At 45.6% G+C, this 13,316-nt stretch overlaps 1 protein-coding gene across 6 annotated transcripts in view; it reads left to right on the top strand.

Annotated features, from left to right (window-relative positions):
* Window positions 1–3,791: 3,791 nt before the first annotated feature.
* Window positions 3,792–13,316, top strand: part of CLTCL1 (clathrin heavy chain like 1) — a 67,576-nt gene continuing 58,051 nt past the window's right edge. For all 6 annotated transcript variants that reach the window (XM_087705706.1, XM_087705708.1, XM_087705710.1 and 3 more), the window contains exons 1-2: window positions 3,792–3,945; window positions 9,256–9,463. In XM_087705706.1, the coding sequence (XP_087561832.1) occupies window positions 3,904–3,945; window positions 9,256–9,463 (250 nt within the window). In that variant the 5' untranslated portion in view covers window positions 3,792–3,903. The remainder of the gene's footprint in view (window positions 3,946–9,255; window positions 9,464–13,316) is intronic.

Genomic DNA, 13,316 nt, shown 5'->3' with positions numbered 1-13,316 from the left:
GGGAACAGGCTCCAGCTGTTCCTCTGCCTCACTGCTGCCTAACTTCCTCTCTGCCTCCGACGCAGAGCCCTCGTCTGACACCGCAACTCTCATAAATGTGTGCCAAGTTGCCAAGCGTCTGAATTTCAATTGTGTGACCGCAGGGAGGCTGCAACAGTCCTCGGTGTGAAAAATGGCCATAAGTCACTCCCCCCCCCCAGTGCCGTTCTAATAGTCACTACGTGAAATGTTGTAAGTCAAGGACTACTTGTAGAATCCCAACTTTGTGTATCATGAATGGTGTGGATGATAGCAGGATAGCAGCAGCTTAAAGACAAAAGGTTCCCCTCGCACATGCGTGCTAGTGGTTCCCAACTCTAGGGGGCAGTGTTCATCTCTGTTTCAAAGCCGAAGAGCCAGCGCTTTCATGTGGCCGGCAAGACTAAACTCAGAAGGCGCACGGAACGCTGTTCCCTTCCCATCAAAGGTGGTTCCTATTTTTCTACTTGCATTTTTCGACCTGCTAGGTTGGCAGAAGCTGGGACAAGTGAGCTCGGAGCTCAATCCGTTACACGGCGCTAGGGATTTGAACCGCCGAACTGCCGACCTTTCTGATCCAACAAGCTCAGCGTCTTCGCCCCTGAGCCACCGTGTCAGCTTAAATGAAATTTAAAAATAAATAAATACCCCAGGCTGACCGGATGAAATCCCTGCTCTTTCCTTTGCAGCTGTTACTTTGAAAGAGCTGGTGGGTTGGCGCGCTTTCCTTTCTTGCCAAGCTAACTAGGCCACAAAAATACAGTTTGCGTCCGCTCACAGCCACAAAGCCCTGGCATGCGAGATGCACTTGCAAAGCTTTCCCAAGAGTGGGGCCATGGAGACGGAGTTGGCAGCCGTCCGTGCCCTTTTAAACAGGGGGAGCTCCAAACCGCAAATGGTCCCTTCGCATCAATGGCCCATTGAAAGAGAGGGAAGTGGTTGGGAGTGGGGGCTGGAGGGGGGATGCTCAAATAAGCGACTGTGTCCTCTGGGTAACCTGGCAGAAGGCATGGCGAGGGCTTCTCTGCGGAAAACAAGTCGGATGGTGGCCAGCATCTGAGCAAGGGGCTTCGTTCCTAGGTTAGATAGATGGATAGATATCGATACTGAGTAGGTCAGACAGACAATTATTAGATAGATAGGTAGATTATAGAGAGAGATTGATTATAGATAGATAGATTGATTATACTGTATATATAGAGAAGTAGATAGAGATAATATTGGATGATTGATACATGATTAGATAGGTAGATATATGATAGATATGGATAGATAATGATTAGATAGATAGATAGATAGATAGATAGATAGATAGATAGATAGATAGATATAAGAAAACAGAAGGAAAGAAATGGAGAGATAGATAGACATGGATAGATAAGTAGATAGAGATGGTGGAGTGGGTAAGAAAAGAGATGGATAGATATCAATAGACTGATTAGGTCAGAAAAAGGAAGGGATAGATAGAAGATAGATAGATAAATAGATGATAGATAATAAATAGATACCTAGATGGATGATAGATTATAGAGATAGATTAGATAGATAGATAGATAGATATAGATATATAGAGATTGATTATAGATAGATTGATTGATTATACTGTATGTATACAGTAAATAGAGATAATATTGGATGATTGATACATGATTAGATACATAGGTAGATAGATGAGAGATATGGATAGATAATGATTAGATAGATAGATAGATAGATAGAAGAAAACAAGGAAAGAAATGAAGAGATAGACATGGATAGATAAGTAGATAGAGATGGTGGAGTGGGTAAAAAAAGAGATAGATAGATATCAATATACTGATTAGGTCAGAAAAAGGAAGGGATAGATAGATGATAGAAGATAGATAGATACCGATGGATGGATGGATGGAGATATAAGAAAATGGATAGATAAGGGATGGAGAGATTAGACATGTATAGATAGTTAAAGAGATGGATAGATAAGAGTAGATAGAGATGGATAGATGGAGTTGGTAAGAAAAGAGATGGATAGATAACAGACTAAGTAGGTCAGAAAGAGGAGGAGAAAGATAAATACAGATAAATAAGAAAAGGGATAGATAAGCAAAGGGATGGAGAGAGATTTGGTAGACATGGATGGATAGTTAACAAAGATGGATAGAGGAGATAGAGATGGATAGATAGATACTGATAGATGGATAAAGTAGGAGAGAAGGAAGATTACTTATTTATATCCCGCCTTTATTATTTGTACACACTCCAGATGGCAAACGTATCTAATACTCCTTCCTTGTATTTTCTCCACAACAATCCTGTGAGGTGGGCTGGTTTCAGAGGGAAGAACTGGCCCAAAGTCACCCAGCCACTTCCATGCATAAGGTGGGACTAGAACTACAAACCTGAAGTCAAATCTAAGCAGAGTTTTGGTTTCACTTAGCCACAAGTTCCTAGGCCCTCTTGTGGTTGCCGATTGTGGACTCCCTGCATAAACTCAACACAGCCAATAAAACACAAACCAGCCACCCACGTAGCCATAAGGTAAGTGACTGCAATTCCGAGGTCAATCATGTGTGATAGTTGTTGGCACACAGCCACAGCAGCTGCGCTCCACTCTGGATAAACAACACACGTTTCCCAAATATTGATTTTAGAGCCGATGGATGCTTTCACAAAAGATGCAGAAGATGCGATGCTGCCTGTTTCAGCCCCCCACACATCTCCCACGGCAGACCTAAAACAGCCGTTTGCTGAAGGACCCTAGTTTTGGGTACTTTCACACATGGCACCCTGCATGTTTCAAAGCTTGAGAGGTGTTGAAAAAAGAAAAGGGGGAAAAAAAGCATCTTTGGGACATAAAAACACTAGGACAGGTCCAGTTGCCTGTGCTTTTGCAATTGAGATAATCATCACTGGAGGTTTTCAAGAAGAGATGGGACAGTCTCTCTCTCTTTTTTTGGTCCAGAATGGTGTAGGGTTTCCGGCTTGAGCAGGGGGTTGGAGTAGAAGACCTCCAAGGTGCCTTCCCACTCTGTCATTCTGTTAGTTGAGATTAGGTGACTGTGGGCACCGATCTGCCCAGGCTTGGTGCTTGGAGGAGGAGGAGGAGGAGGAGGAGGAGGAGGAGGAGGAGGAGGAGGAGGAGGAGGAGGAGGAGGAGGAGGAGGAGGAGGAGGAGGAAGAAGAAAGGAAAAGGAAGAGGAGGAAAAGGAAGGAAAAGGAGGAGGAGGAAGAAGAGGAGGGAAGGAAAAGAAGGAGGAAGAAAGGAAAAGGAAGGAAAAGGAGGAGGGGGAGGAAAAGGAGGAGGAGGAGAAGGAAAGGAAAAAGAAGGAAAAGGAAAGAAGAAGAAGAAGGAAGGAGGGGAGGAGGAAAAAGGAAAGAAAAGAGAAAGACAATAGCAGAGCAAAACCTTTGGACTTTAGCATCCTCTTGACTCAGGATGTTAGCAATTGGCGGGGGGGGGGATGTAAGAGGCCCCTCACCCATTTCCCCCCCCTCTTCTTCAGAGAGAGAGAGAGGGAGAGAGAGAGAGAGAGTCGGGGGGGGGGCAAGGGAAAAAAGACGCCTCCCCCAAAGCCGGCTGGCTCAGGAACTATTTCTTTCTTCGGAGGACCCCTTCGCTTCTCGCGGGAAGGGGTGGGTGGGTCGGCAGGCAGGCGCGGAGGGATCTTCGAATCCTTGAAAAAGGAGGAGGGGGGGAGAAGGAGAGAGGGGGGGGGAGAAGAGAGAGCTCCGCGCCTGCGCAGTGCCGTCCCCACCGGAGAGCGGCTCCCTACCCCTCGCTGCCGGGCCCGCGTGTGGGGCAGCGAAGCGGCAGCCGTTCCCGGACCCCCCCAACCCGGTCTCTCGCCCCCCCTCACGCTTCTCAGCCTCTGGGGCCGCAGAGGGCGGCCCCCTTCTCCCACCACCATGGCTCAAATCCTACCCATAAGATTCCAGGAGCATTTTCAGGTGAGGATGGAAATGGGGCTGGGGGCGGCATGGGGAGGGGGTTGCGAGAAGGAGAAGAACCATAGAGATGGGGAGGGGGCTTCCTCTTCCTTTCCTTTCCCCTTCAAGCCCCCCTCCTTTGTAGGAAAAAAGGGGGGATGAGGCCTAGTAAGAGTGGGTGGGGGGCTGAAGAGACCCCTCCTCTTTGGGGTCTTCGGGTTTGTGTGATTCCCCCTCTTCTTGCAAAGGGGGGGTCTGTATCTTTGGGGGAGGGGGCTTCCTCTTTCTTTTCTTCTCCCCAACCCCCCTTTGGGGTGAAAAAGGGGAATGAGGCCTAGTAAGGGTGGGTAGGGGGCTGGAGAGAGAGAGACCCCCCCTCTTTGGGGTCTTCAGGGGGGGGCTAATTCCCCCCTCTTCTTGCAAAGGGGGTTCTGTCTCTTTGGGGGGCTTCCTCTTTCCTTCCCCCCCACCAGCCCCCCTCCTTTGGGGAGAAAGGGAGAAAGTTGGGGGGGAATGAGGCCTAGTAAGGGGGAGACTGGAGAGACCCCCCCACTCTTTGGGGTCTTCAGGGAGGCTCTTCTTCCAAAGGGGGTCTGTCTCCTTGGGGGGAGGGCGCTTCCTCTTTCCTTTCCCCCCCAAGCCACCCTCCTTTGGGGGGGGAATGGGGGAAAGTTGCGGGGGCTGGAGAGACCCCCCTCTTTGGGGTCTTCAGGGAGGGCTGATCCCCACTTCTTCCAAAGGGGAGGTCTGTTTTGAGATGGTGATGCAAAGGAAGGGGAAGCACCCCTTAGTTTTGAAGGGAAAGGCGAGGGCTACCCCCTTTTTTGGGGGGGTCTCCCTCCTCTTTTTGCCTTGCTTAAAGAAAGGGGGAGCAGAGAGGGATGGGGCAGGGAGATGGGAGTCCTTTTACATCCATGCACCCCTACCCTTCTTTGCAAAATGGGGTGGGGGAGAGAGAAGAGAAGGACTTGGGGACCTTGTTAAACATTTTATGGCTTCTCTTAGGGAGGGAAGAGGGGTAGATGAGTGGGGGGGGGCGAGCTGTAGTCGGAGAGAACGTCTGCTGACCCCAGATGGTTTTTTTGGGGGGTGGGGGAGTGGGTTTCCTTTAGTTTGGATTGCAGTGATTTGTGCAGAGTCACTGGATGACTGGATTCCTCCTCCTCCTCCTCCCCCTCTCTTTTTTGGGTGGGGGAGGGAGGAGAGCAGCTCTGGCCTGCATTACTACACCACCAAGAATGATGGGGGGGGGGGAGAAAAGCTAGAGAGAGAGAGAGAGAGAGGGAGGAAGAGAGAGAGAGGGGGGTGAGGTGAGGTTCAGTCTGCATGCCCCATCAGTGCCCTTCTGTTTTCTGGATCTGCAAAATGGGGAGGGGTGGTGGTGCAGGAGCTCCCTCCCACATCCCTATCCACCCCCCCACCCAGATATGCAAGACGGGGCACTGCCCAGCTCAATCGTGTCCCGTCCCCCCCCTTCCTTGGTGCAGGGCATAATCCGAGGAAGGGGCAGATTATAAAGACTCCTCCTCTCTCTTTCCTCCTAGATGGGTTGGGGGTCTCCCCATGAGCGTTAAAGCAGCCTGGGTTGTCAAAGGAAAGGAAAGGAAATAAAAAATAAAAGAGTTTGTGGCAGGAGCTAAAAAGAATTTGCTGAAATGAATGAGGGAACCGGAAGTGCCTTTCCCAATGACTTTCAGCCTGCCCCTCCCTTGGCCACTGAGTCCATCCATTTCCAACTACACAAACACACACACACACACAACACACAGCTCTCATGTTTAGGCCATTTTTCTCCTTGATCCTGGCCCGAGTTTTATTTCACCTGTTTTAGGGGGTTCTGTCATGAGATGTTAGCATCGGCAGATGTGGGGGAATCCAGGGGCAGGGGGCCTGGGGAATGCTCTGGTTGAGAAGCTGCGTGTTTTAAATGTGAAATTGTTAAGGTGTGATGCACAACCCCCAATCTCTGCTTTTTCGTCCTGAGACTAAAGCTCCTTGATTTGCAAAGAATTGTCCCACCGGGTTCAGAAACGTAACTTCGTGTTGCAGCCTTAATTCAGTTTATTTTTTTATTGTTTTCTCTTGCAAATTTCTATAGAGTCTAATTTACACAGGGGGAGATTCCGATGGCATACAAAATTCAAAACAGTTTTGAAAATCAGCCAGCTTCAAAGCGTAAACCAGAATTCTAGAAATGTTGCCCTGATCTAGGTTTCTTTTCAGTCTAAAATTCTAGTAAGATTGTGGAACATATCCGTCTTTTGGGATGAAAGCACCAAGCCAAAGTAATTATTTTGTGAAAGAATCGTGGCAAGTTTTAATTACAGTTACCCCGTATTTTCTTTTGGGAATATTTGGCTTCTGTGTCATTTTTTCCTATCTCTCTTCCTAAACATTTCCTGCTATGTCGGTTCCAGTTTCTTTTCCCTTAAATATTTTTTTTTAATTTGCCTTCTCCCTTGTTTACACAATAATGCAGGGATGATGGACCCCAAATTTATCTGGTGGTTATTTATTTGGTATAGCTGGGGTTGTCCTGCTTGAGCAGGAGGTTGGACTAGAAGACCTCCAAGGTCCCTTCCAACTCTATTCTGATTGATCTCAATAGAGATTCTCCTTACTTTTCATTTGTTAAGGACACACAGAAGGTTGTCCCTTACAGGTAGTCACGACCACAATTGAGCCCAAAATTTCTGCTGTTATGTGAAATGTTTATTAAGTGAATCCCCCCCCCCCCAATTTTACCACCTTTCTTGCCACAGTTGTTAAGTGAAACATTGCGATTGACAAGTTAGTTATCTGGTTGTTAAGTAAATCTGGCTTCCTCATTGCCTAAGCAGGGGGTTGGACTGGAAGATCTCCAAGGTCCCTTCCAACTTTGTTATTTTGTTCTGTTCTGTTCTATTCTATTCTATTCTATTCTTATTCCTTTTGCTTCTACTTCTTTCATTCTTCTCCTTCCCCTATTTAATTTTATTCTATTTGTATTCTATTCCATTTTATTCTAATTCCATTCCATTCCTTATTCTATTTTCTATTCTATTCTATTTGCTATTCTATTCTATTCTATTCTATTGATTTTCCTGGTCAGAAGGGCACAAAAGGGGATTGTATGAACTTGGGACACAGTAACGGTCGTAAGTACGAACCAATTGCCAAGCATTGAATTTGGATCGCGTGACCATGGCGATGCTACAAAGGTCATAACTGTGAAAAACGGCCCTAAGTCACTTTTTGCAGTGGCGTTGTAACTTTCAACGATCACTAAATGAACTGTTGTAAACCGAGGACTATCTGTACCCTTCATCAATTTAGCTAGGGCTGAATCGGCATTTGTATATAAGATCGTTAGCATGCTGCTATTGCCATATTGTGTTTCTTTGGGGTGCCACTCTGTAATCACTATTTTATAGGTGGCTCAGTGGCTAAGATGCTGAGCTTGTCGATCAGAAAGATCGGCGGTTCGAATCCCTAGTGCCACGTAATGGAGTGAGCTCCTGTGACTTGTCCCAGCTTCAGCCAACTTAGTAGTTCGAAAGCACGTAAAAAATGCAAGTAGAAAAATAGGGGCCACCTTTGGTGGGAAGGTAACAGCGTTCCGTGTGACTTCGGCATTGAGTCATGCCGGCCACATGACGGCAGAGACATCTTCGGACAGCGCTGGCTCTTCGGCTTTGAAACGGAGATGAGCACCGCCCCCTAGAGTTGGAAATGACTAGCACATATGTGTGAGGGCAACCTTCACCTTATGCTTTTGGTAAATCATTGGGTGTTTACAGAGCACTTAATCATTCATGCCATTTTTTAAAAAAAGCTAAGGGAAGGACCTGATTAGCAAGACATTTGAATGTGAGGCTTCTAGATTAGACTGGGACATTGAAAGACATCCATACAAGAAGTCACTGGCAAGTCACTGGCAAGAAAGAGCCAATTTGGTCTAGTGGTTAAGGTGCCAGGCTAAAAAGGAGCCCATGAGTTCAAGTCCCAGCTTAGCCAGTTGGATGACTGAGCCGATCACCAGGAGATGGTGAATTCTAGTCCCACCTTAGGCATGAAAGTCAGTTGGGTGACTTTGGGTCAATGACCAGGAGACTGTGAATTCTAGTCCTACCTTAGGCATGAAAGCTAGTTAGGGGTCTTTGGACCAATCACCAGGAGACTGAATTCTAGTCCCACCTTAGGTGTGAAAGTCAGTTGAATGACTTTGGGTCAATAACCAGGAGACTGAATTCTAGTCCCACCTTAGGCGTGAAAGCCAGTTGGGTGACTTTGGGCCAATCACCAGGAGAGAGTGAGTTCTAGTCCCGCTTTAGGCATGAAAGCTCGCGGGGTAACTTGGGGCCAATTGATCTTCCTGAACCTAGCGCAGCTCACAAGGCAGTTGTTGTGGGGAAAATAGGAGGAGGAAGGTATGTTGGATATATCTGCCGCCTTGAATTAGTTGTAAAAATAATAAAGGATATAAAATAAATCTTATCTAAATAAAAACGCCTGTGTGTATGTTCCAGCATAACTCTGGAACGCCTCGAGCAATTTCAGCCAAATCTGGTACGCAACTGACTTACTCCCTGGAAACAAATACTGTGGTTGTAAGACACCCCTAACATCTCTTGGGGATCTCTGTGTGTGTGTGTGTGTGTGTGTTCCAGCATAACTCTAGAATGCCTGGCCCGCTGAAATGAAAAGGAATGAATTATATCTATAGTGTTAAATCACAGTACTTTTGACAGTGATAGTGTGCTTTTTGGATTCAAGTTTGTGTGTGTGTCTGTGTCCTCCAGCATAACTCTGGAAGGCCTGGGCTGCTGAAATCAAAAGGAATCAATTATATTTGTAGTGAATTACTTTGACTTGACACTGTATATACACAATTCATTCCTTTTCCTGTCTAATACAGGATTAGGATAAATCGGCTAGTAAATAATAAAAATACACGGACGTGTCCAAATAGCTATCAAGAACTTGGCATGAGGGAGCCAAGTTTTTCTTTCTTTTTGGTATATCTGCCGACATTGAACCATTGTAGAAAGAATTGAACTCTTGAAGGATTTCTGCAAGGCATTCATTCTTTCTGAATTCGGCAGCTCCCTGGAATATTACTGAAATCGCCACAATTCCCACCTAGCTTCTCCCCCCCCCACCCCCCAGTTTGGAATTCATATCTGGCAGAGATCGAGTCTGACATTCCCTTCGCATTAGCTCAGAGGGTTGTTTTCTTCTTCTCCACCCTTCCCCCCCCCAACTCAAAAAAAAAAACAGGTCAAGAAATGAATGGACAGAGGAGGGGAAGCCTTTTAATGAAATGGCTCTTGGTGTGCGTTTGTTTTTTAGCTCCAAAATCTCGGAATAAATCCAGCCAACATTGGGTTCAGCACCTTAACGATGGAATCGGACAAATTCATCTGCATCCGGGAAAAAGTTGGGGAGCAAGCGCAGGTGGTTATTGTCGACTTGAGCGACCCAACCACGCCTATCCGGCGTCCCATCTCGGCGGAAAGCGCCATCATGAATCCCGCTTCCAAGGTCATCGCTCTGAAAGGTACGCTGGCTGACTTGTTTTCACCCGAGAGGGAACAAGAGACACACGAAAGGGAAACTTTGCCTGTTTGTGGTTTTTTTAATCACAATTTAAAAAAAAATATTCACAGCATTATTTATTCACCTTCGTTTTTGGGAGTTTGTACAGGTACTTCTCAACTTACGACCACAGTTCTGTTGCTAAGCAAGATGTTAAGTGTGTGTTGACGCGTTCTCCATCTAGGTGGAGACAGCATCCGAAATGGGTTGACCTCGTCTGCTCGCTAATTGGACTGAGTCTGCCAAAGCTGTTGTTTAGACACGCACTTGTTGCTAGCTTCCTCCAGCGAGGGAGCATACTGCTTCCCTTTTCTGTCTTTCGGCTCACCCTAGGAGCCATCCAGGCAGAAAACCATTTTTTTATGTTGCCTTGTTATATTTGTGTTGCATTTGTATGTATTTGTGGTTTAGTGGTTAATACAACTGCCTAATATGTAATACAGCCCAGGTTCAATTCCCAGTAAGGGTATGGCTAGCTGATGAGAGCTAAATAGCTTGAAATAGATCTATATTAGTCTCCCTTTATTTATCAGCACAAATGCAACACAAATGCAACAAGGCAACATTAAAAAAAATGGCTTTCTGCCTGGATGGCTCCTAGGGTGATCCGAAAGACAGAAAAGGGAAGCAGTATGCTTCCTCCCATATTTGGGCATACCAGGGGTTGTGACACAATACATACCTATTTCCCTGGCTTAGCTGATAAAGGAGGAGAGTCTGTGGCTTAGTGGCTAATACAACTGCCTAATATGTAATACAGCCCAGGTTCAATTCCCAGTAAGGGTATGGCTAGGTGATAAGAGCTAAATAGCTTGAAATAGATCTATACTAGTCTCCCTTTATTTATTTATCAGCACAAATGCAACACACACACACACACACACACACACAAATATGAATGAATGACAGACATCAAATTTAGTTAAATATTGTAAGTGATACCAGTTGACTCCCTCTCCTAGGTAGAGTCATTGGGTTGGACTGCCTTTGTGGCACAGCCGACCATAATTCTGTTGCTAAGCAAGATGTTAAGTGAGCATTGATGTGTTTTATGACTTTTCAAGCCACCGTTCTTAAGTGAATCACTGCAGCTGTTAAATTAGTAGCACGGCTGTTATGTCCGGCTTCCCCCATTGATTTTGCTTGTCAGAAAGTCGCAAAAGGAGATCATGTGACCCTGCCGTCATAAGTGAGAGTCAGTTGCCAAGTGCCTCCGTTTTGATCCCTCAACCATGGGGATGCTGCGACGGTCATAAGTGTGATCATGTCATTGTTTTCAGGGCTGTGGTCACTAAACGAATGGGTTGTAAGTGGAGGACTACCTGTATAAACCCCCCCCCCCAAAAAAAAAGGAAAAGAAAAAAATATAAGAACACAACGACACTAAACAAGACATTTCTAAAAAGTGCACAGGGAGAAGAAACACAAACGGAGATCTTTTTAAAAAATGAAACTTAAGCCTGTTAATTGTTGACAGTAAATTGCAAGGCTGAAAACGGCAGCAATTTAATTTGAATTGCGAGGAAAGGATTGCGGTCTTCTGCGCAAAATAGCTTTCCAAAGGGAATGATAAGAAATTAATTTTGAGATTAGAAAATAGATATTCCAGGCCACTGAGAATTTCAGATACTGCCATTTCCAAGTTCCCAGAAAGTTTTGCCCTGTCAAGAATCACTTCTGTAGCTTAATCTTCCTCGACAGCAATGATGCCCTAGTTGGACAAATCTTAAGATTTGGTTAATGAAAATGTACCGTATTTTTCGGACTATAAGATGCACCGGAGTATAAAACGCACCAAGATTTTGAAGAAGTAAACAAGAACAAAATGTTGTTGCCCTCCCCAGCCCCCAGGAGCACTCTGCAGGCCTCCCAAATCTTTTGCGTGCCCCATTTTTGCGAAAAACAACCCTGTTTTTGGTGAAAACAGGATGTGCGGGGCAGGTTTTCTGGAGGCAAAAAAAAAATGGCTGTATTCAGTGTATAAGACGCACCAACACTTCCACCCTCTTTTGTGGTGGGGGGAGTGCATCTTATACTCCGAAAAGTACGGTACTTGGTTTATTAAAGAAATTTAGATTATGCAGTAGTTCTAGCTATAGCAAATAAAAGTGATATTTCTGTGGGAGCGCAGTTTTAGCTCTCACAGCAATCTGTAATCTAGAGGTTACCTGATCAGTACATTTAAATGCCCCTCCGCAGATAGGCACACAAACTCTTTAGATTTAAAATAATTCCACTGTCAACTGACTGTATACTTTTCTTCCTGCATTCTTGTCTTAATACAGACGGTGAGTTCATTTTATCCTAGCAAACTTGTATGTTTAACAGTATGGAATGGTCTAATCTCATAAAAAGTACTGAAATCTGGAAAATAAATATGTATATCTAAGCAATTGGGCATCTCAATGGAGAATTCCATTAAATTCAGTGGAATTAATTGAGATCTAGAGGAAATGGTTTGAATTTTGCGGGGGGAAAATTGTCGTCTTCCTTTGTGATATGACACCGCTTCACGACTTGCTGGTTATAACTGTACCAAGGGAATGGCTCCTGAGCAAATCCATCCCATCGCTGTACAGTTAATGAATAGCAAGGAACTGAGCCACACATACTTTTATGAGAGACCTTTGCTAGCATGGTGTTTTGTGCGCTAGTCACCGACTTGATTCTAAATGTGGTTTTTGGTCCCAGAAAGTCATGACAAAACTCGCAGGGGGCCACGATTGTATACATAATCAGTTATATTGGGAATTGATAAGCCTGAGCCTGCTGTTTGCAGGGCTTGCTAAAAATTGCTTGGTATAAGTAAGAATACATGGCATGGGCAAATAGCTCTACTAAAAGCCGTGATCAAAAGATTCAGCATTCATCAAGATCGAACTGCTGGCAGTTGGCAGAATTATCCGGCAATTCTTCATTCTAAACACTGCGCCACCACAGCTCTTAATAGCAACAGCGCTTCGATTTATATACCGCTTCACAGTGCTTTGCAGCCCTGTCTAAGCGGTTTTCAGAGTCGGCCTCTTGCCCCCAACAATCTGGGTCCTCCTTTTACCGACCTCGGAAAGGATGGAAGCCTGAGTCAACCTTGAGCCACTCGGGATCGAACTCCTGGAGTGAGCAGTGAGTTAACCTGCAATGCTGCGTTCTAACCACTGCGCCACCACGGCTCTTCTCGCGCTTTAGTTCCAGTTATCTTGGCCCCCTGCGAATCGGTGCATTGACCAAGAAAGCTAACACTGATTGACAACCTGAAATGCAGCTCGAACTAACATATTAGTTTGTAGGTACACTGCAGTAACTAAGCGGAGAAACGTAAGTGCTGTCTGTGCGCCCCCACCACTTAAAGCAGAAGCAACTTTAAGACAATTTTTAAGACTTGTGGACTTCAACTCCCAGAATTCCCTAGCCAGCACGGTTTAGGGCTGACAGAGGAATTCTGGGAGTTGAAGTCCACAGGTCTGAAAATGGCCCAGTTTGGAAACCCCTGACATAATACTATCATATCCTCTCTGGGTTTTTTGGGGGGGTCTCTTTTCTTAAATATACAAAGCCCTGGGAAATAGGTATGATAGCTTTTCGGTAGTCGCAGAATGTAGTTTGTCCCAAACCATTAAAGTCCGAGAGACCCATAGCAATAGCAGTTAGACTTATATACCGCTTCATAGGACTTTCAGCCCTCTCTAAGCGGTTTACAGAGTCAGCATATTGCCCCCAACAACAATCCGGGTCCTCATTTTACCCACCTCGGAAGGATGGAAGGCTGAGTCAACCCTGAGCCGGTGAGATTTGAACAGCCGAACTGCAGTCAGCTG

The sequence above is a fragment of the Thamnophis sirtalis genome, unplaced genomic scaffold (assembly GCF_051295495.1).
Source record: "Thamnophis sirtalis isolate CommonGarterSnake01/CBP01778 unplaced genomic scaffold, rThaSir2_p1.2 scaffold_2, whole genome shotgun sequence".
Classification (NCBI taxonomy): Eukaryota; Metazoa; Chordata; class Lepidosauria; order Squamata; family Natricidae; genus Thamnophis; species Thamnophis sirtalis.
Note: the sequence above shows the minus strand (reverse complement) of the source record. Positions and strands in the feature narration are given on the sequence as shown.